The following is a 22,906-nucleotide window of genomic DNA, read 5'->3' as shown; positions in this document are numbered from 1 at the left end:
AATGTCAAGAATTGTCATGAGATCCTCATTTTCCTTTTTTCAGCTTTTTAGTTTTTTTTTAGGATGCCTTTTAAAGGCACTTTTTTTTTCCGTCACCATCCTTTATTTCTTCATAAATTATTCGTCGGCTAATAATTTACATTTAAGACCTTGATTAAAACTTGTTACTTAATTTTTTTAATGTCTATGCCTAGACAAGCTACAAGTTCAGTCCATAAGCTTTTAAAGATGCACTTTGTATATCCCATAATTCTCTATACCTATACTAAAACAGATTTCCTATCTGAAACCTCAAACATATTAAAAAACTTTGGAGGAATTTTCATGTTGATTGTAGGAAGCGTTGGCAGTAAAAATATTTTCTGCACCAATTCCCAACCAGTGCTCCACTACCCTATCAAACTACCCTTTGAAATATTTGAAAGTATTTGAATTTTTCTAAGTGCATTTGTTTCAAGCCAGTATTTAAAAAAGCAGAAGATTTTATCTTTTATGCAAAAAGGCAGAAGATATAGTTAAGATGCTTATAGGTTGACTATTATGTTGCAGTATCTAATAGTTCTAAGAAATATATTTAGAAAAAATTGTTAAAATTTAAGTAAAAAATTTTTTATCCAGCTATTTTATATTAGAACTTGGTAGTGTTGGTTAGAAAACAGTATAAAATGGATATTCTCAAAACAAAAATTGTTTTTATTTTACATTTTATATATACAATGAGAAACAACACATAGGTAACTTCAAGTGCAAGAGTAGAAAATATCACAAAAATTGTACATGAGTTTCATGAATTTGGTTATTCATAATAAAGAACTGTTAATACATTAGTATGTTACATTAAACAATTTGAAGTGCTTGGTAAATTTCTGTTTGTAACAAATAGAAAACAATTGAAAAAATTCAAGACGTGACAAGCAATTTTCCCCTTTAACATTGTAAACACAGTTTATAAAAACAACACAATTCGAGTTTTAAAAAATGACTAGGATTATCAAATATTGGTCCAGTAGACAAGAATAATAATAATTTTATGCTTTAAAAATTGTATGCAATTAAAAATACTTCATTTTCTTTATAAAAAAAATAATTAAAAAAAAACTCATATTTGTTTATTTATTATTCAATTACTTATTTACTTTCAAAGGTTTTGAAGTTTTAACCAATCAAGTAGCTTTACAATATGCATTATAATTTTGCATAAACAGATGATTGGGCAAAAGAGAATGAGGAAATTTTTGACTTCATCACTTCTCCTATCCAATTGCTCCAAATCAATAATTTCTTATCAATAGCATTTTTTAACTTGTGAAAACACAAATTTAGACAAATATTCTGTGTGTCTAAAATGTTATGTGTTTAAAATGTTCATGGCATCTGAATGAATTGAAAGTTATTTGTACTTCAGGAATACATAAACACATAAGAAAATGCAAAGGGTATAACATATTTGTGAGTAAACACAATGGCAATACTTAAAAAGTATGTGCACATAAAATTCTGTTTTAAACTTTAAAAAATAACTTTTTTTACAAAAGTTACTTCAAACTATCTGAAGCTAAAGATCTAATGAGTGTATGTTTCATTTACACAGTATTTAATTTAGTAGCAATGATAACCCTCAGCTTTTGGTCAAAGGAACTACAAACAGCCAACCCTAGTTTATCAGGATTCCAATCAAAGCCTGATATTGGTTGAGAACATATGTTATTGCTTTGGAGCAGTTGTACTTCTCCCATAACTCCAACTTTTGATGATCCATCTTCATTGCATCTTTTTGATGGATACTCACTACAACAAGATATAAGTAGATTACATTCTTTAAATTATACAGAAGTGGGGAAGTTTTTAAAATGACATTTTGTTACAAAATGATCATCTTCACACTCTAGGCCCTGCAGTACCTACCACAAAGGTATTTTACCGGTTGGAGGAACCTATGCTGAAGACAATTCAGCCTTTTTGATCCAGAGCCCCCAAACGTACAGATTTGCATTGGGAATTTGGAGGACTTAGTGAATATGACTGATTCAAAGTGCACCAGTTGCCAGTAAGATATATGAAGGGTATTTAACTGGCTTGTATTGAATCCACATCTCCAATGATGAGCTCAACACCATACCAATTGTACTCATTCGGTCACACATTATTGTTTATGCCAGGAGTCGGCAACTTTTTTGAAAATGTGGGTCATACTGCTAAAAAGGGGAAGCAATCTGCCAGCTTAGGTTTAATGAAAGATTAATAACGTTCAAATAAATTAATAGCATAAAAACGATAAATACTCATTATCAATTTATTGCATATTAAAAACAAAAGAAATATCATTAAGTAAAAAAGCTAAATCAAGAAATAAATTGTATCTTTGTTCTGAAGTTAAAACTGATGGACAGAAGCTTAACAAAGCACAAAAATTGCAGACACAAGTTTCAGGGTTAAAAGGAAACTTGTAGCATCAACTGTAACTTTAAATGATTTAATTTCAAAGATAGAGCTGACCCCCCCCCCCCCCACCCCACACCAGTCACCTAAGTAAAATGCTCAACCAGCCACTTATGAAAAAAAACCGACCCCAGATAATCTTTTTTTTTAAACAAGTCACTTATATTTTGTCGCATTTAGTTTGTGAGATAAAAACAATACTATGCCTCATATAGTATTCCAGATTGCCAGTGAATAAGAAAAGCCATTATCTGTTTCACTCTCTTACACGCCTCCTCAAGAACTATTTTTCAAAACACGGGCTTGATATATTATGGCAAAATATGTTGTGGGTATGAACAAAAAGTTTGAATACACCTTGGGAGTGAAGAGAGAAGAGAGAAATGAAAATGAATGAATTTAGAGTTTGCTTTCATAAGGCAATATTTTCTTCCACAGCTCACATTTTTGTGTAGTGCCTTTTTCATCTCACTAAAAGAAAAAGTTAAAACTATCCACCAACCAGTGGCACCTAACTAAATAACTGAACTTTCAGGTATATTTTAAGACATTTTTCAAATAAAAATGAAAAAAAAATTGCTTACTAATTCCACAAACAGAGTGATCCTGCTCCTCCAGTTGTCATAAAAATATCTCTATTTTGAGGAAGATGTCGCACAAGCCAAACAGTAGATTTATGAGCCTTAAAATAAAGTTCAAAGATTAGTAATAAATAAGAATTTCTCAAAAAAAAAAAAAAAATATATTTTTAAGATGCATAATATACATACCTTTTTGATTAATGATGAATATCCTTTCTTGTTATGGTAAGTTCGCATGTCAAAGACATGAAATTTGGACTCCAAAGTTGTAGCAACTAATTTGTTCATGCCAATATCTTTTCTGTCAAACTCAACACAACAGACCTATGAGTAAAAGATAAGAGAACATAGAAAGGTCATTTTTTTAAAGAATTTGTATACTGGTTATGTAAAAAAAAGTCCTATGCTGGTTTAGCTATGTTGCATATTAATGTATTAAACTAAAAATTTACATTTGATACGTATATATAGTTTGAAATTATCAAAAAATTGCTTAGAGAGAATATGAACTCTGAAATGTTATTAAAAATAGATATATGAAGAAGATTCACCAGAATAATTTCTCCATGCTTTCAATGTAAAACAGAATTTGATCTACTTTATAAAACATCTCACAATAATTATTTGTCAAAACATAACAATATTTTTCTCCAGTTTCAAGAGAGAGAGTGACAGGTTTTTATTTTGAAAACCCCAGAATTTTAACACATCTGATTGAAAAATAAAAATCTCTGCATAACATTATTTTTATTTGTTTTTGAAATATTTTTTTAAAAAAATTTTAACTAATGTTTCAATTTTTAGAACTAGTTTATGCATTTGAAATTTTTGTGGATTTTTTTAAAGAGTTTTTTTATTAATTTCTAATTAAGTCTGTAGAAATTATCATTAGCAAAGTGTTGTAACTAGTAATACAGAAAAGATTTGAAAATATTTTTCTTCACTAGTACAGTTGAGGCAGTGAGAAGCAAAGGGATGTAAGTGCCAAAATTAAAAATTTGGAGATAACAAGTGCAAATGGTAGGTGGAAAAATGAAAATACAGTGAAATTTTGTTACAACGAAATATCTGTTTCAGCGAAAAAAATTCAGTCTCAATTTAATTTCCATGACATTGCTTGAATTCCATTACAATGAAATTCCTATTACAACGAAAAAAAATTTGCTGTCCCTTGAGGTTTGTTGTAATGGGATTTCACTGTATTTACGAAAGCTATGTTTTTCAACATAAGACAGGGTTCGTACACTCCTTCAAAACTCCTCCAATACTCCTTCATTTATGAAATTTTTTTTGGAGGGCCCTTCAAACTCCTTCATTTTGGTTTTAACTCCTTCAAAACTCCTTCTTTTTTAGTTCAAGGACCTTTAATCTTCCTCTATAACAGTAACTTAAAATACTTCGTTTGACAACTAACTTCGTCACAATGGCGATTTTAATGTAGTAATTTCGTGCATTTATTTTTTGCGATTTAAATTGATCATAGTTAATCCATAAAAGTTGAAGGTGAGAATTTTATTACAAAACTAAGACATTTCATAAGTGAAGTAAAACATGCTTAAATAATGCTTGGCTTTTTTTTTTTTTTTTCAAGTTTTATGATTATTGTTTTTTCCTCAACCACACTCTCAGCAGCAAAAGTCAAGTTGTCTAATTATTATTTAAATATTTAAAACTACGTAAGTAAATGTACTACATTAAGTAATTGCGTTAAAAAAAATGTTTAGTTAATTGCAGTTATGATACTGTAAAAAGGATCATCCACAAGTGATGTCATGCTTTGAGGAGGAGACAGGCTCATGAAAGGGGAAGAGAGAGGATGACAAAAAGTGACATCGCACAGTTATTGTAATAATATGTTTGTAAAAAATATGACGTGACAAGAGGAGAAGTTTGGGGTGAAGTGTGACAACTTGTGATAAAGGGTACAGATGGTCAAATATATTGAAAAAAAGTGACATTTAATGACACTCCATTAGTACTCCTTCAAAATCTCATCCAAAACTCCTTCATTTTATTTCTGAAATTGAGTACGAACCCTGTAAGACAAATATTCAGAATGTCTAAAAGCATGAAAGATTAAATGTTTTAGGTTTATGTTTACAATTTTGTAAAGAACTCCAAACTTTGCTTCAAAAATTAAAATAAAAGTAACTGTGCTCATAAAATTTATGAGTTTAGTTCAAGTTCAAAAAGGAGGGCACAATACATGAATTGATGCCACTGTTATTTTAAAATATACTCTAATATATATTTTAATCCAGCTACAAGTAATAGTTAACCAGGATAAATGTAACACAGAAAGAAAGTCATTTATTTTGATTTCCTCCGTTCTCTATTCCTTTTTTAATAACCATTGGGGGGGGGGGGGGGGGGGGGGGGGCAAGTGTAATTCATAAAAAATTTCATTGTAATTTGAAGAAAAACTACATGTAAGGGGAGGTGGGGCACGTTAGTCCGCATTATTACTTATTTTTTATCTCATCAAAAAACTTAATGAGCAATTTGATTTTCTACAATAAGTTTCACTAAACACTTCTCAACATCACATATTTTTTTGGAGGTGTTGAATTGATAAACTTCTTTTATGTTAATTTTTTAATGTAACCTTGTAAAGTGGACCAATGTGCCCCACAGGTGGAATACATTGGTCCGCCTGGTGGGGCATGTTGGACCACATAACTCAAACAACATTTATTACAATTTTAGTGATAAATACTATCAAATGTTGTAACTGCCTTATTCTCTTTTGTGTGTAGAGTGAAAAATATAAAGTTTAAAGATCAATGTAACATATTAAATTGATTTTAAGTGATAAATCGACTTTAATTAAAAACAGCAATAAGCATTCACCATTAATACACAATTATCTTTTAAAAATAAAAAGAAAATTCAATTATTGAATAATCATGAGACAATTAATGCAGATTAAAGTTAACTAAAGATTTGTTAAATGATACCTGGGAATATAAAAGTGCTACTTCCATAGCTATGGAAGAAGCACTTTTATTGGACTGTGATTTCGAAGAATAAGTCATATGTTACTTTTATGCACATCATCATATATTACATCCAATATTTTTTGCTAGGGGGAAAAGCTCTTTTTTTACTTCCTTGAATTGCATGAAACAACTCCAAAAAAGAAAAGAATTCTGTTATACTAATACCATATATTTCAAAGAAAAAGCACAATAAAATTGAGTTTTAAGTTAGAATATCTTTGTATTCTAAAAGCAAAGATAATCTTAAATGAAAGTATATTTTTGTATTCCTTTAATCAATTATTTTTTATTTTGTTTCTATGTAGAATGCTTGTTTAGTAAAAATATTTTGTTTAATACAGGAACTTTATTATAGTATGTATTGCATATTTTATTCTTAGGAAACAATTGTTTGCAAAAATTTGGAAGTGTATTTGCAAAATATAAATAGATTGTTTGGTGAAATTAATTTTGTAAAATTTTTGTTAAATAATTATAAAATATATTTTTGCTCCCCCCCCCCCCCTCTTTTTAAAATAAAATTTCATTGCTATTGTTTTGAAACGCGGGCAACATGAAATGAAATGAATATATAATACACAAACACTTTGAATATTGTTATAATTTTTGAGATTTACGAGAAAAAATAAGTTTTTAAACTATGTAGGGTAGGATGGTCCGGATGCCACACAAAGAGTGAACCAACCTACCCCACCTTTTTGGTATGAAGAAGTGATGTTGTAATTTTTTTCTTTTTGACAAAAAATTTAAAAAAATGCCAATTATTGTAAACTAAAAGAACTTACTTTTAGAAAAGCGTTCTTTTTTTTTTCTCTGCAATCTTGATGGAAACCATTAAAAAAATAAAGTTACAGTTTTCTGAAAATTACTCAGGACTACTGAAATAACACTTTCTAGAATAAAATTTATTTACTATAACTGTACCATGTGATTTCATTATAGGATTTGTAGGACCATAGATGCTATTTGTTGGTCAAGAAATAAAATAAAAAAATATTAATAGTATTAAAATAATTGAGACCGATCCAACGTGCCCCACGGTCCAACGTACCTCACCTCCCCCTACTAGGAATCTTAAACTAAAAACTGACCACTACATATTTTAATTTTTTCATTTAAAAGCACAATTTATGGCGCACATTCAGTGTTTTTCAGCACTGTGTCTTCGATTTTTCTGAGCCAGGGCAAATCTTGACCACATCTACTCATATTTCTTCAAGTTTTTATGTTGAGTTTCAAAGAACAAAACACAGAAACAGGATGTATTTGCTCCTCAGCACAAGAGCCCAGCTCGCTCCCCGTAGATCTAGCACTAGTGTTGTTAACAGCAAATTCGTCTACAGTTTACTGGGTTTCTTTTTAATACAGATCAAAACAAGTCAAAAATGTAACTTGTGTCTGCTTGACTATAATTGCATAAAAACCAAAACAACACTGAAGTTTCAGACTTTAATGAAAAAAATAAGTTTTTACTTTGATAAAATGAAAAATTACCCCATTTCGAAGATTATTCTCCCAACGCAAGGCCATGTTCTTTAAATCAAATAGTTTGATATCACCATTATCGTATCCAGCACAAATTGTCCTTTCTTCATTGTTATATGCATTTCCTACAAATATATCACAAAATTATAACACAGAGTATTTATGCTAGAAGCACATTTTTTAATTATAATGATGATAAAAAAAATGGTTTGGAAAAATAAACAAAAAAATTATCTGAATTATGACAACAATAAAAGTGATATGCTTGGAATAAAAGCAGACTCAAGAATTATAAAAAGAAAAAGTTAAAGATTGACAAAAACGAATTAAAAACACAAAAATACTTTAAATACCAGTAACAAAATTTTAATGAAATAATTTACCAAATGCTACAGTCCAACAATCTCTTTTATCCTGACCAGGTTCAGCCTCCATAGTTGCTACAGGTAAATCTTTTTGTCTAGGATCCCACACTTTAACACCACCTATGAGAAAATTTTCAATTATGAATACAAATGCATAAAAGAGTATAAATTTAGAATCTTGATAAGTGATTCAATCATTGTACTTTGTATCAAAAAATAATCTTCTACTAGCCTGCATGCCCGGCGTTGCACGGGCTACTTAAAAAATGAAAGAGCTGTTCAATTGATGTTTTTGTATTATTCTGACATCAGTTTCTAAAGCGCTAAGGAGTAAATAATTACGTGTAATGCAAGGTTTGCAAAACACCAGTAGAGCATATTTTTGGCAAAAACCTCTTTAACGTTAATCATATTTATCAATAATACAAGTTATGAGTATTTTCAATTAGCACAAAAGATGAAAATATATGCATTCTCAACTATAATATGTGCTCACTTTAAACTGAATTAAATCTGATAGAATATATCTGAAATATTTATGTACAATTACAATCAGCTTTTACATAAAATGACACACACTTTTTTTGTTGATTACGTGAAACTAAAGCACCAAGACTTATTAAATACCAATAAGCATTAATTTAATATCAAGCCATCAGATTCCAATTAAGCTTTAGTTAAAATCCTTAAAAACAATCTTTTTTGTTCAACTCTGTTTCACTTAAAGAAATCCAAACAATCTTAATTTAACGTGTTCTTTTAACGATACAAACTGTATTGCAAAAATCGAAACAGGAAGGAAAAAGAGATTTATTACAATTCGAAAACTCACCCATGTGACGGAAAAAAGGCCAACAAAATAAACATAATTAGTCGCACATCCTAAATGTACCCAAATATGAGGTCGGTGAATGATCAACTTACACTTCAATCAATAAACATTACTAAAGAAACATTTTTCATATGCTGAAAAGAGTTAAGAACGTTGAATGTGAAAAAATAAGAAAGGACAGACGAGATAAATGTCCGAATAGAGCAACCAATTTTAAATTAATTAAAAATGAAATTCTAGATGGAAACGTTGTTTTAAGATTTGGACAGCAGCCAAAAAAATCTCTTTTGACACAATTATTAGAATTTTATTTGCTCACCCATATGCAAAATGGCAACAGGAAAGAAATAAAAATTCCTGAATAGCGTTATGTTAATTGACGTTTTAATTAATATCTCAGCTAATTAAAGTCGTACAATTATGAGATTGGTCCTATTGTTTTCTTTGGAAAATTTTGAATTGATCGGTATCTCGTTTGACTCCCGATTCGCAGTGGTTCTCGAGAAGATCAATCTTCAGACAGACAGACAGACGGACGCGAACAGATTTTAATATTATAGTGGATGGATTTTAACTAACTTACACAATGGTCATTCCATACAGATTCAAGGGATGAGTGCACCCGACAATTTTTAATTTTTTTGAAACTCATATCCCAAAAAGATGTATATGAATGATGTTTAAAACCACTTTTATTTTTTCTCTAACCTTAACCCTTGATTTTCCAGAGGTCATCAAAAGTCATTTTTGTAGTCAAAAATGAGACTTTTAGACCTTTGCATTTTGGCCCAAATCTAATTGAATAACAATCACGGCAGAACATTTTACAGTTTGATGTTAAAGTACATAAAATAGTAGTCTCACACACTGAATTATGTAGCTGTAACTTAATAATTAAAATAATGGCAGCAGGTCAAAGTTCAAAGTCAAATGTAAATTTTTTACTCATTACAAAGGGTCATAACTCGCTTATGGGATAAAAACACAAAGTGAAATGTGGCAAAAACTTAACACTGGAGTCACACTAATGAGAATATATAGCTGTAATTGTGTGTTTGTTTACCCTTTATAAATTACAGCCCCCCAAATATCAGAAAATTGAGAAAAATGACATTTTTAGACCCCTGTAAACCAAAAAGGGATGGAATTAAAAATAAAATTTTTCAGCCAATTGAATATTCCATTCTAGCACTATGCACGTTATATATATTGTTTTGTGTATTTGATTTGTAAAACATACAGCTGTTCGAAATTTTGTCACTCATTCAGTTAACTCATTTTGAAAGGGAGCACTAAGTCATCGAATTAGTTAATTGCGGTGTGTTTTTTATCTATAAATAGGCTCTAAAGTATTGCAAGACTACTTTAATTATAGTTTAATGAAGAACAACAAAAATTTTGTTTACTTTAAAAAATATTGTCATTTCTGATTATATTTAAGACAAATGAAAATTACTCACCATTTTTTAGCTTTAATTATAAAAAACGATGAAACATTTTTTTATGTCAGAGTACCATAAATAATCGGAAACATTTTATAAAATTGCAAATATGTAACATTTTGTGTATTAGTAAATAAACATGATGTTGCATCATCTCTAGTTTCGGATTAACATTGGTCACTTGTGACAGGACAAACTTTGCATATATTGCATCATCTTAATTCTACTATATTATTGGATGCTAGGAATTGGTTAACATGGTAGGAACTGAACATAAGTTACATCATTCCCGTAGTAAATCATTAGTGGTCATTGTTGATGACATTACCTGTTTAAAATAAATAGTATTATGTGGTTAGTACCAGAATAGATCTTCTGTCGTGAGCAAATGGAATTTACTTTGCAAATATAATACTTTTATTACGCAATATTGTATATTTTTTAACTGAGAAAATGTTTTTAATACATTTTGTGATTTAGAAACTTTGAGTAACACATTTATTGCATAATTTTATCATGGAATGCTCTATAAAATTTTTTAATAATGAACCTTGTCATAAAAAGACTTACAGTTCTACATCTGCAATTAAAGAGATCAATCAATTACCTGAGCAGCAACAGCATCTTTTAAAATTAAGAGTAAATAAAGACATTGAAACAGTGTGTAAATGAGATACATGAGATAAAATATCTTGTAAAGTACACTTATCTCTTTGGATTTAAGTGCTGTGATGCATTTTGAACGCATAAGAAGACAGTCACTAAAACGTTGCGAACAATCACCATTGATTTCTTAGAAAGTAAACAGCAAGTACTCCTCACACCAGGGAAGTCACTATGTGCTACTTGTTATAAAAATGTCTCCAAGTTGTCTAAATCTGAAGATGAAATTTTGGCAGAATATGTTCTGGAACAAGAAATCATAGCTTCAGTAAATACTGCTTCTGATTCTCTTGGTATTTCACCAGTTAAAATAAGCAAATTACGTGAGAATAGAAGGTCATCAGCTGTTAAAAGAAAAGTCTCACAAATTTCAAAAAGTATGGAGGAAAACTTAAGAAATCATTCAATGCATCAAAAAATCTGACAACAGTCAACAGTTAAGAAATTTAGGGGAGGATTATTTATCACTTGTAGAAAGTTTGAAACAAAAAGTTAAAGAATCTAACAGTTATTCTGAAAAGATTAATGTTATAACTTTAATGCCCAAATCATGGCCTGAATCGAAGATATGTAAAACTCTTCAAGTAGGCGAGTTTGTGGTTTGAAAGGCAAAAAAAATGGAAAAAGAATTTGGTACATTACCTTGTGCAGAACACAAAAAAAAAAATCGCAATAGAATTTCAAATGACATAAAGGAAAAAGTTATAAAATTCTATGAAGATGGCGAATATAGCAGAATATATCGAGGTAAGAAAGACTTTAAATCCTTAAGGAATGAGTATTCAGGAGTAAAAGAGCAGAAACAAAAGCATCTCATTTTGTGTAATCTTAATGAGTTGTTTGAAGCATTCAAACTAAAACACCTAGAAGTTAAAATAGGTCGTTCAAAATTTTGTGAATTGCGCCCACAATGGTGTATTTCAGCAGGTGGCTCAGGAACTCACACTGTCTGTGTATGTTCTATACATCAAAACGTGAAGTTAATGATGTGTGGATCATTTTTAAATAAACAACTGTCTTACAGAAATCTGTTGGAGAGGATGACATGTAACATAAATAACAAAGAATGTATGTTTTGTACTTGTTTGAACTGTCCTGGTTTAGAAGCAGTAAAGCAGTTTTTAGAAGAAAATAAGGATAACCTGGAATCTGAAATTAGATATAAGCAGTGAATGATTTCTGATAACAAATGCACTTTAATTACTGTTGAGCAAACTTATCACGAGTTTATTGATAATTTAGTAGAAAATTTGTTAATTTTAGAAAAACAATTTTATCACTGTTTCACAAGCATCTTTTTTAAAAAACAAGAAACAAACTCTTCAACCCAATAAATGTTTAATACTTGGAGATTTTTCTGAAAATTTCACTTTTGATGAAATACATTGGGTGAATTCACAAGCAGCCTTACACCCTTTTGTAATTTATTACAAAGATAGAAAAAATGAATTACAAACTAACAGCTTTTGCATAATAAGTGACTAATATGCGCCACACTACAGTTGCAGTTTATGCTTTTCAAAAAGAAGTACTACAAATTGTAAAATCTGACATTCCTAACTTGGAGAAAGTTGATTATTTTACAGATGGAGCTAGCACACATTACAAAAATAGAAAGAACTTTGTAAATTTATGTCATCACGAAGAAGATTTCAATTTGAAAGCTGAATGACATTTCTATGCAACCTCACACAGTAAAGGACCATGTGATGGGATCGGAGGAACACTGAAAAGAGTTGTTACAAAAGCCAGCTTGCAAAGATCTACTAGAAGTCACATTTTAACTCCTTTAGAAATGTATAACTTTTGCACTTCAGCTATTACAGGCATTAAATTTATCTACATAAGCACTCAGAAAGTTGATTTAGCTGAAAAAATGCTCCAAGAAAGGTTTGACTCAGCAAATAGAATTCCCAATACAAGAGCTAATCATTGCTTCATTCCAATGAGTTTTAATACACTCAAAGTAAAATTATTGTCCAGTACCAATACACATGAAGAAGTATGTATAACTAAAAAAAAATCATCTGCTGAAAAAGGTCAAAAAATGACTCTATAACCTGTGTGTTATCAAATTCAAATTTTATTTTCTATATTTGCAATATGATTTTTAGTTTTTGTATTATATAGAGTATAATATACATAATTTCAGGATGGTGTAATGCTGTTTTCATAATTTTTCTTTATGTTTTAGGGATGAATTATTTGGACAAATAACACAATTTTGAACACTTTAAAATTTTAGAAAGAATTTCCGATTGTTTATGATACTCCGACATAAAAAAAATGTTTCATTATTTTTGCATAAATAAAGCAGAAAAATGGTCAGTAATTTTCATTTTGATTAAATATTTTAACTCAGAAAATGATTTGAATATTTTTTAAGCGAAAATTTTTTTTGTTGTTCTTTGTTAGAATACAATGAAAGTAGTCTTGCAATACTTTAGAGTCCCCCTTTTACAGATAAAAAAACACGCTGCAATTAACTAATTCAATGATTTAGTGCTCCCTTTAAAAATTAGTTAACTTGATAAATGACACAATTTCGAACACCTGTATCTTTTTTACAAACCAAATGCGCAAAACAATACATATAACCTGCATAGTACTAGAATGGAATATTAAATAGGCTGAAAAAATTTATTTTTAATTTCATCCCCTTTTGGTTTACAGGGGTCTAAAAATATCATTTTCCTCAATTTTCTGATCTTTGAGGGGCTGTAATTCATAAAGGGTAAACAAACACACATTTACAGCTATACCTTCTCATTAGTGTGACTCCAGTGATTAGTTTTTGCCATATTTCACTTTGTGCTTTTATACCCTAAGCGAGTTATGACCCTTTGAAATGAGTAAAAATTTTACATTTGATTTTGAACTTTGACCGGCTGCCATTATTTTAATTATTAAGTTACAGCTACATAATTCAGTGTGTGAGACTACTATCTTATGTACTTTAACATCAAAATGTAAAATGTTCTGCCATGATTCTTATTCAATTAGATTTGGGCCAAAATGGAAAGGTCTAAAAGTCCTAGTTTTGACTACGAAAATGACTTTTGATGACCTCTAAAAAATCAAGGGTTAAGGTTAGAGAAAAAATAAAAGTGGTTTTAAACATCATTCACATGCATCTTTTTTGGATATGAGTTTTAAAAAAATTAAAAATGTTCGAGCGCACACATCCGTTGAATCTGTATGGAATGACTCACAATTGATACATAGTTCCTTAGATTCTTTAATTTTAGGTTCAAATTAGAATCATAATCTAACCTTAGATGTAGCAGCAGCACTGCTTTGAGATTCTTCAAATAAATTAAAAATCTTATTTTTTTAAATGAAATGTACAGATTTAAACTAAATGAACATTAATTACAACAGAAAAACTAGCTAATGACTTCATCAATCATCAGCTGTGTGGTACACAACTAATTTAAAGATACTCATTACTTACATAGGCATATATATGTAGGTGTAGCACATCACGTTTAGATTAAATATAATGGTTAGGTTTATTATATTGTTTATCATCATATCACCATATTTTCCTGTGTATTATCTGTTGAAAAAGTGTAAAATTAATGAAGTGCGGATAATCTTCGCTATTTTCTCAACACCCATGCATTAAATCTCAATTATCTGCAGGATTCACTAATAAAGGCTGTTTTCAAAACCTGTATGGTTGTTTATTTTACATAGCTTGAATTTTCCTCTGATGCGATTCAGGCTGTGTAAAGTAAACAGCCGTTCCCTTTTGTTGAAACAGTCTCCATTTGTACTAGACTAGACCTTTTGCTCCATTGTCTTGACTCTGTCTTTAAGTAACTAACGTACTGTAAACACGATTTCAACAACAAATTATTTTTTAGGTTAATTTTGATTATACCTTAAATATTATTACTTCTTCATGTTTATATTTTAGTTGCTTGAATTGTATGTTGAATCAAAACAACTTCATTTTTTGACATTGTATTTCTCTGTTGATTATACGAAGACTTCTTTTTCTTAAGGTCGATTTTAGGGCCTGCCGATAATATGCAAGAAAATATAGTACATCTAAATACTTCTAATAACTTTAATGAATCAAGTTGGTTTTATATTCACCTCACAATCATATCCTCCCAATATCATATTTTTAGTTGAAAAAAAAAAAAACTCTTATAACATAATTTTTATAGTAAATAAATAAATAAATATCATGAAAATCAAAAGCAAAATATACCATCTCGGCTGCCAGTTATTATTTCTGGAGCACCAGCACCAATTCCTAAGCCACCAACACCATCAATTGCATTTATTATTTGTGAATGAGCTTTGGTCGTATAAATTGGATTATCTAGTTTCTCCATATCCCTAAAAACATAAAGAAATTAATTTTCAAAAAAAAAAAAGCTCTACAGAAATACTTGATTTAACATGTAATTCAAAAATATGCTTTACAAGTAGCTCTACAGAAACACTTGATTTAACATGTAATTCAAAAATATGCTTTATGAAGCACAAAAAATGTTTTTATTGGCGCACAGAAAAAAAAAAAAAAAAACCATCATGCATTTTTAAAGTGTTTAAACATCGATTTCCTCTTTCATTTGAAAGTTCTTCCTTAAATGAAATACATTCTTAAAACGATTTTCTTCTCTTAACTCTGGTCCCTGACCAAGTGTAACTCATCCCTTCATGTTTCAAATCTCTTTATTAAAAAGTTTGGGATGACTGGAGCAGCAGAATGGTTATGAACAAGTTGAAATGCTGTCAAAGATACTCGAGCAATAAATCTCCAAAATTGAGAGTTGAAACGGCTAAATCAAACTGAGCCTCAAACATCTAGGAAATTATTACATGTAAAAGGCATTTCACAAAAATAATTCATGCAATTAGCCACTAGAGTACAAATACAAATGTGACGACCAGCAACAGGCTCTGGGCCCAGCTAGGCTGGTCCTAGTCAATTAATTAGTCCCCAATGAAAATCAATGGCCCTCTTAAAGCTATCCACTCCCTTGCTCATTGCCGCCTCTTCCGGTAAGCTATTCCAAGTGCCCACGACCCTGCTAAAGAAGTAGTTTTTCCTGATTTCCAAGTTAGCCTGAGATTTAAATAGCTTAAAACAATGACCCCTTGTCCTGCTTTCTCCGCAAAAATTGAATCCATTTACATCTTTCATTTTGATAAATTTAAATAACTGAATACAGTAGAAGACCATTATAACGCACAGCTTGGGACCAGAGCTTTTGCTTTATACAGGTTTTGGCATTATATAGGTCATTTCACACATTTTTAAACTAATATTCAGAATATATATACATATTAGCACTTCAGAATGAGTTCTATCTGCAATGAGTATTAAAACACTAATTATACAACTAATTATTCACAAATAAATATGCTTTACAATTAAAAGAAAGTGAATTATCCTGCACTTCTGTTAGCTTCATGGTTTTGCACAACAGCTGCATTTTCAATCTGGTATTTTCATTTTACTGTGAATGTTAATTTTCATTTAAAAGTTTTGAATTAAGATGAAAAGATGAACAACTGCTTCAAAATTTAATCTTCCTAACAATTTTTAAATTTCCAAGGCAAAACAGAAGGATTTTTGAAACTTCAAAACTTATTTGTTTACTTCTGAAAAGTTGTGCGGTTATTAGAGGATTGCATTATACAGGTCGGTGTTATAAAGGTATTCTACCGTATTTTCTTCATGCTCCTTATTTTTCTTCATCTTAACAATGCAATGTTTTCATAGTAGAATTATGTGCATCAGCAATTTCACAAGTCAAAGTGCATCTGATATCCAAATATAGATCCAAGCTTACTACAACAAACTTAAAAATCCGGGCAAAATTTTTAAATTTAGTTTTTTTTTCACTCTTCACTTTTGTCAGTTAATATATTTTTGCCATACTTTAAAGAGAATTATTCGAATTTGCTTGCTTTTACCAAATTCAAGATGATTTTTAGTCACAAAATGAAGTCAATGAAACAAATTAGAGATTCATTTAATACTTTAAAAAAAATAGTGAAAAATAAGAAATAACTACCTCAAACAGCAAAAATTGCAAATTACTGCAGACATGTGTTTCCGTCTGAACGCCTTTTTTTAGTGCAAAAGAAATTTCTTTTGCATTGAAAAAGCATTCCTTATAACACTAAAACATGTGTCTGCAGTAATCTGCAATTTGTGCTATTTGATGTTGTTATTTCTTATTTTACCCCAACTTCAGTCAACTGTTTTAACTAACAATGAGGAAAAAATAAAATTGGTTGACACATTCTGATATGATTATATATTGACTAACCCAGTAATGCCCAACCCTTTCCTGGCTGAGTGCCAGACCTCATATTAGCAACGATCATTTACGAGCCAGAACGAATATAAAATTTCGAAATATTTCATTATTTTCTTAATAACATGGGAAAATATAGAAAAGGATAAAAAATAACAAACCAATAATTGTTGTTATCAATTACTTGACACTGTTTTATTAAATGGAGGCTTTTCAGACACCAATTTATGAACATTTAGCTCCAAATTTGTGACATTGTAACAATTTATAACAATGAACAAAACAATGGGCCACACGGATCAGCTTTGCGGGTCATATGTGGCCCACAGGCCATAAAGTTTGTATAACCTATACTTAAAAACTTTAACTACAGTAAATGCCGACTACTCGAAAAATGCAGGCTGTATGCATAGTTGGTTTCTAGTAAATTTTAGCTCCTGTTTATGAGAAGAATGGAATAAAAGAATAAAAATGCAAAACCCCATAATTTACTGATGCTGATTACAGAATAAAATCAAGAATTAAAAAAAATCTTAAGCACAAAAACTATGATTGTAAAAATCACATGTATGTGCTAACATGTTTTTGCTCTAATTCTTTACTTTCCTCTCTTTTTATTCTTCTCTTGATGTAATACTTTACCAAAAGTGGCTGAACTTTAAGCATAAACTTTTAACTTCAAATCATTATGAATGATAGCATTAGCTTAAAAACTTCTTGGTTTAGCTTCAATGGATTTTTGAAATAGTAGAACAAACTTCTTTACATACAGTTAGACTCTTCACTATCTCGATATTACCCATGTTTGTAGAATGTGGTTTTCCTTTTCTCTCTCTCTCTTTTTTTTTTTTTCAAATTTAATCAGATAAGAGGATCTTGCTTTAAAATAGTAACAACATTTTTTACACAGCTTTAGAATTCATTGACAGGAATCATATTCTATATGAAATATATTTATGTAACTGTCAAGCCATCTATTAATTTTTAGGAACTATTTTCAAATTACTCCTTCAATCTGAAGTCTTACCAAATCCCAACAGACAATCATATAGAAAAACATAAATGAAAAATGTGTAAAGAAATATATGTATCACATAAAGTATGAATGAATATCTTTATTCTAGCAATTTTAAATGAACTATTACAGGATTTGAAATTACATACCAAATCTGCAAATGACCTTCAAAATCACCAGTTGCTAAAAAACGCTGATGAAGGCTCGAGGCACCAAATGTTCCACATTTAAAGCCTCTTGTCTTGGTGATCTAAAACATTTCAAAAATATTATGAAACTTTTACTTATATCAGGAGGCTCAAAATTTAGATACTAGCAATGATGTAAGCAGTTTTAAGAGGGCTCCTGATTTTCATTGGGGATTAATAAGCTGACTAGGACCAGCTTAGCTGGGCCTAGAATCTAGGGTTTCACTTTTCTATTGATATTTTCTTTCACCTATGAAACATACCTTTAAATAAGTTTTGTTTTTTAATTACAATCATTATTTTTAATCAGATGACTGTAATAAATAGAATGCTGCTCTGAGAAAATTCTACACAATAAAGTTTCATGTAGTAAACAAAGAACATCATATATTGAGAAGTGAAGTTATTATAATTCCTCTCCCTCGTATAATTTTCAGCTAGAGAAATGTGACAATCGATAGATCTGTATACACTCTTTAAAATTTGCATGGCTTTTCAGATATAAACAACAAAGCTTAAATTTGAACATTGACAAGAAATTTGTCAAATGAACGTAAAATATTACAGCAAATTGAATTATTTTCAGTTTAGAAGATTTATTTTTAAGAACAACTTTGAGCAGCCACTAATGACAATACAAACTAATATTTATAGAATAGTAATCTCTAAATTTATAATTAGTTCTTCTATATCATCCTTTAATAGTCACATGATAGCTTTCACTATTTCTGATGCTTATTGTCCTGTGTTGCTTATCTGGGGGTGGTCTTCACGAGTGTTTAATATGAGTCCAGTCAAGGCATGGGTATAACAGGATATATATCATGGAACAAAATGATAGCAGTTGCAGTTACAACTGTCTTTTCAAATAGTTTCTATTCGCTTTTCTTCAGAACATCGGTACACTTTAAACACAGGGGGTCAATTTTTCGGAGCTGATCAGTTTTCAAATGAAAGCGAGTTCCTCATCATTCTGCATTGTTAAGTCCTAACAAATGGTTAATAAAAAATTTAAATTGAATGTGCTTGAAGATAAAATTAGAACTTTAAAGAAAATCTAAATAGCTATTCATTTCAAAATTACTTGTTAATTGTTACGCAAAAGTGATCGGATAGTACACATATAAATCCCAAAGTATGTGTGTGTGATTGTGAAAACTACTAGTATAATTTTTCTTAAAACCTTGGTTGCTCAAAAATTCAATGTCTCGATTTTTTTCTATTCTTGATAGATGCAAGATATCGAAATTATACTGTATTTGCTACAGTATAATCTCATGACCATACAGTCATGCCCAGAACATGTACAAAGCATCATTTCTCAAGCACAAAAGTTTTTTCAGAAAGTTGATGTTTCATATTATATGATGCATCTGGTAGCAGCACAACCCTGCAACGTACATTGCAGATTCTTGAGAAAGTCTGCAGACTACTTCTCAATCGCCAATGAAAAAAACTTGAAATTTTTTAGAAAATATGTTATAATTTCAGCAAACAAAGAGTAGTATCATATTTTTGAGATCATAATCCAGTTATCAAAACATGTACTGGTATCTTTTAAGTTTATTGGTGACATGTCTCTGTGCTCATTAAGATTTCATGATTAATCTAATATACATTTACCCTGCAGACTTTTTTGGGGAATTTTAGTTTGTGTTGCAGACTGCTAAAAGAAGTTCTGCTGCCAGAATAATAAATAATGGTTCTTTACATTCAAATACATAACAATTAAAAGCCAAAGTGAAAAATTCCAACAGAAAAGTACAAACAAATGCATAAAAATTTTATACTCGAACAAATGGACTGAGCATTACATTAAAAAAAAAAGCTTTTAGCAAAATTCACAAATGCCATTACAAATCATGACGTCAAATTTTTGGCTTGATTAATTTTATTTTGGTGACCCTGTTGCTTTATGTAGTAACCTTATGCCAATAACTTTTTCTCTATTCCTTGTTTGCATTAAAAAAAAGGAAAAACATTCCTTCACAGGCATTGCAGAAAATCTGACGGCAATGGATCAAGATTGCCAATTTCCTAATGTTTCAATTTGTGATTCCCATTTCTAAGAAAGATTCAAAGTTCTATTAAATGAAATCTAAAAGAATCAAAGTTGCAGAAGAACTATCATAATATACCAACTTGTCAATGAATTTCCCATCCTGCATTTTTCCTTAAAATTAGGTTTACACTTTTTCATTTCTATTTTGGAAGTTTTAAACTATTTTATAAACTTAAAAAATTATTCCTTTATTTTGATTTTTGTAAACATTTTTATTGCATTTGTTGAAAAATTGATATTGAGATTACATGAAAAAAAATCCCAACCTTTGATATAAAGTTTCCCGGAAATTTTTGGAAAATTTTTCTTTCTGCAGATAATTTCAACACAGTCAGCGAAGTTCAATGAATCTACAACCAAAGCAGTGGATTTCTATAACTATATTATCTTAAAATCAAGCACAACTTTTGTCACATCACTGAAATATACATCCAAAGGACTAAAATGCAGTTAACTCCAGTTATTTGTGGAATAAGGTGGCAAAGTAGAAATAGGGCCACAAATCAGGGTTTGTATTTTTTTTTTAACATCAAAAAAAGTCAAATTTTTTTTGGATTTAAATCAGATTTTTTTTTTCTTATTTTTTAAAAATCTTCAAAAATTTGTAGTTATTAATTACTTGTACATTTATAAACATAGTATATTTCATACAGTAGATGAATCCATTCTGCTTATTTTATAAAACTAAGATAAGTTCTCTATCTTTAAGATCTATAAACATGTTGCAATACTTTGATAAGGAGTGATTTTGTTTCATGCTTTGCTTAAAAAATAAGGTTTCCATCATCATGTACATTTTAGTGTAAAAGAATGTTGAGCAGCAACTATTTCTTAACTATATTAGGGATGGTGTATAAGAAACACTGCAAATTTTTATTAGGTTCTGAAATGAATTGAACTGTTGAGTATAAACAATTTTGCAAGAGTGAAAATTTATTTCACACACAGAAATAGGAAAGAGGACTGTTGTAGTTAAGATTATCTAATGCAATGCAGTTAAACTTACTTAGAGCCACATTCTAAAAATGCAAAATTAATTTATAAAAATAAAATGAACTGATTTTAATTAATCATTTTGTTAAAAAAATCACTTGATTCAAATAAATTGATTTAAATCAATGATTTTTTTTTTATAAATCACTTGATTTAAATCAACGAACCCTGACACAAATTGTGTAAATACGAAGCTAGTGTAGGCAATAGCTTACGGAGATCAATAAGACATAAATACATTTAAACTACAACTAAAATAATAAGAAGCTATGTAAAAAATGCAATGTAAAAGTTAGAAAAGGATTGCTCATTATTGGAAACGTTTTACATACATACGAGCAAATCGTGCAAGCAGATTAACTGCAACAGATCAAGCTAAGTTACATCAAAAATTCAAAGGGGTGGGGAGAGGAACTTTTTAAAGACTGAACCAGTCACTCTTTTATGCACGTAAATAGTGTAGGTCTAAAAATCAGTAAGCATATCTAAAGCAGTAAATGGTGCAGAGCTGAAATTCAGGTTTCAACTAGTCAGATTTTGGTGACCTTAAATGGTTTGATGTCATTGGAAGGGAGAGGAAAAAAGTAATATTACTGTCTAAAAATAAATTTTGCACTTGGAAAGTTAAAATGTGTGCATTTGTTATACTCAGTTAATCATTGCTGATTTTTTTTTCGAAGTGAAAGGTCGCGGATAATTCGCCCGCGGGTAATCTGGAGTCTAGTGTACAAATGGAATAACATTCACAAAGGTTTACTTACGCAACTAGTAAATACATATACTATTTAAGCGTTTTATCCCGTCTCATTAGTATAACTCTTTAAAAAAAAACATTAAAACTTGTTCGAAATACATATGCTTACATCAGAAACAAGTTTTACTTTTCCCCCGGAGATTTCATATATCTGCAACGCGCCAGTTCCTTTCGTGTGTGTTCCTAACGCAACAAATTTAGTACTAATCGGCATCCATTTGGTATCAAAGATTGTATAGTTTAAAGGATTTTCAGCGTGTAAAATTATCTGCGGTTTCTCCATTACAGGTATTTAATTCCCCACACATAAAAACAAATATTTCTGCAGTAAGTAATTGTTTTCAATTTTCGCAGGCATTTAAAAGTTTTTATTTTGTTATTACGGTTGCAACTAGTACTGATATTTAACTGTAGATCAAGATTTTGACTGACATTTATCTGTCAAAAGATTGACTTATTCGAAGAGGTGTGTACAGTTTCTCCCAGTTCCTCTGTTAAAATGATTTTTAAAGAGCGACATGAAAAAATCATGCATTTTTTCACCAGAAACTAAAACAAGGTTGCGTTCGACGAACCTCACCGGTCAACCGAAAGGTAACCGGTTACAAACCGCAGCGTTCTATGATCAACCGGTTACCTGACCGGTTACCATTCTAAGCAGTTGATTGGAGCACGTGATCATTAGTTGTCACGTGATTAACTAACCGGTCGCTCTCGGACATGTCGGTCGTGCATATCGACCGATCCCAAGCGGTAATTCTGTAATCCACGCTATGGCTTGGTTTCTTCTATGCTCGATAG

The 22,906-nt window shown here is 30.1% G+C and overlaps 1 protein-coding gene across 1 annotated transcript; it reads right to left on the bottom strand.

Moving 5' to 3' along the window:
- Window positions 1–730: 730 nt before the first annotated feature.
- LOC129222217 (dynein axonemal assembly factor 10-like) lies at window positions 731–22,451 on the bottom strand. The gene is made up of 8 exons (XM_054856695.1): window positions 22,215–22,451; window positions 18,258–18,358; window positions 15,029–15,159; window positions 7,888–7,989; window positions 7,514–7,629; window positions 3,210–3,344; window positions 3,024–3,121; window positions 731–1,788 (listed from the first exon to the last, which is right to left on the bottom strand). Exons 1-8 carry the CDS (start codon window positions 22,386–22,388, stop codon window positions 1,584–1,586), a joined length of 1,062 nt encoding a protein of 353 aa, XP_054712670.1. The 5' UTR covers window positions 22,389–22,451; the 3' UTR covers window positions 731–1,583.
- Window positions 22,452–22,906: the final 455 nt, after the last annotated feature.

Source organism: Uloborus diversus, chromosome 5 (assembly GCF_026930045.1).
Source record: "Uloborus diversus isolate 005 chromosome 5, Udiv.v.3.1, whole genome shotgun sequence".
In the NCBI taxonomy this organism is placed as follows: domain Eukaryota; kingdom Metazoa; phylum Arthropoda; class Arachnida; order Araneae; family Uloboridae; genus Uloborus; species Uloborus diversus.
The sequence above is the reverse complement of the archived record's forward strand: the minus strand, read 5'-3'. Positions and strand labels throughout refer to the sequence as shown.

Coding starts and splice junctions, on each gene's coding strand:
- LOC129222217 (XM_054856695.1), bottom strand. CDS start 22,388: ATGGAGAAACCGCAGATAATTTTACACGCTGAAAATCCTTTAAACTAT. Junction 3,122..3,209: donor ATTCATCATTAATCAAAAAG/GTATGTATATTA, acceptor CTTTATTTTAAG/GCTCATAAATCTACTGTTTG. Junction 1,789..3,023: donor TCACTCTGTTTGTGGAATTA/GTAAGCAATTTT, acceptor ATCTTGTTGTAG/TGAGTATCCATCAAAAAGAT.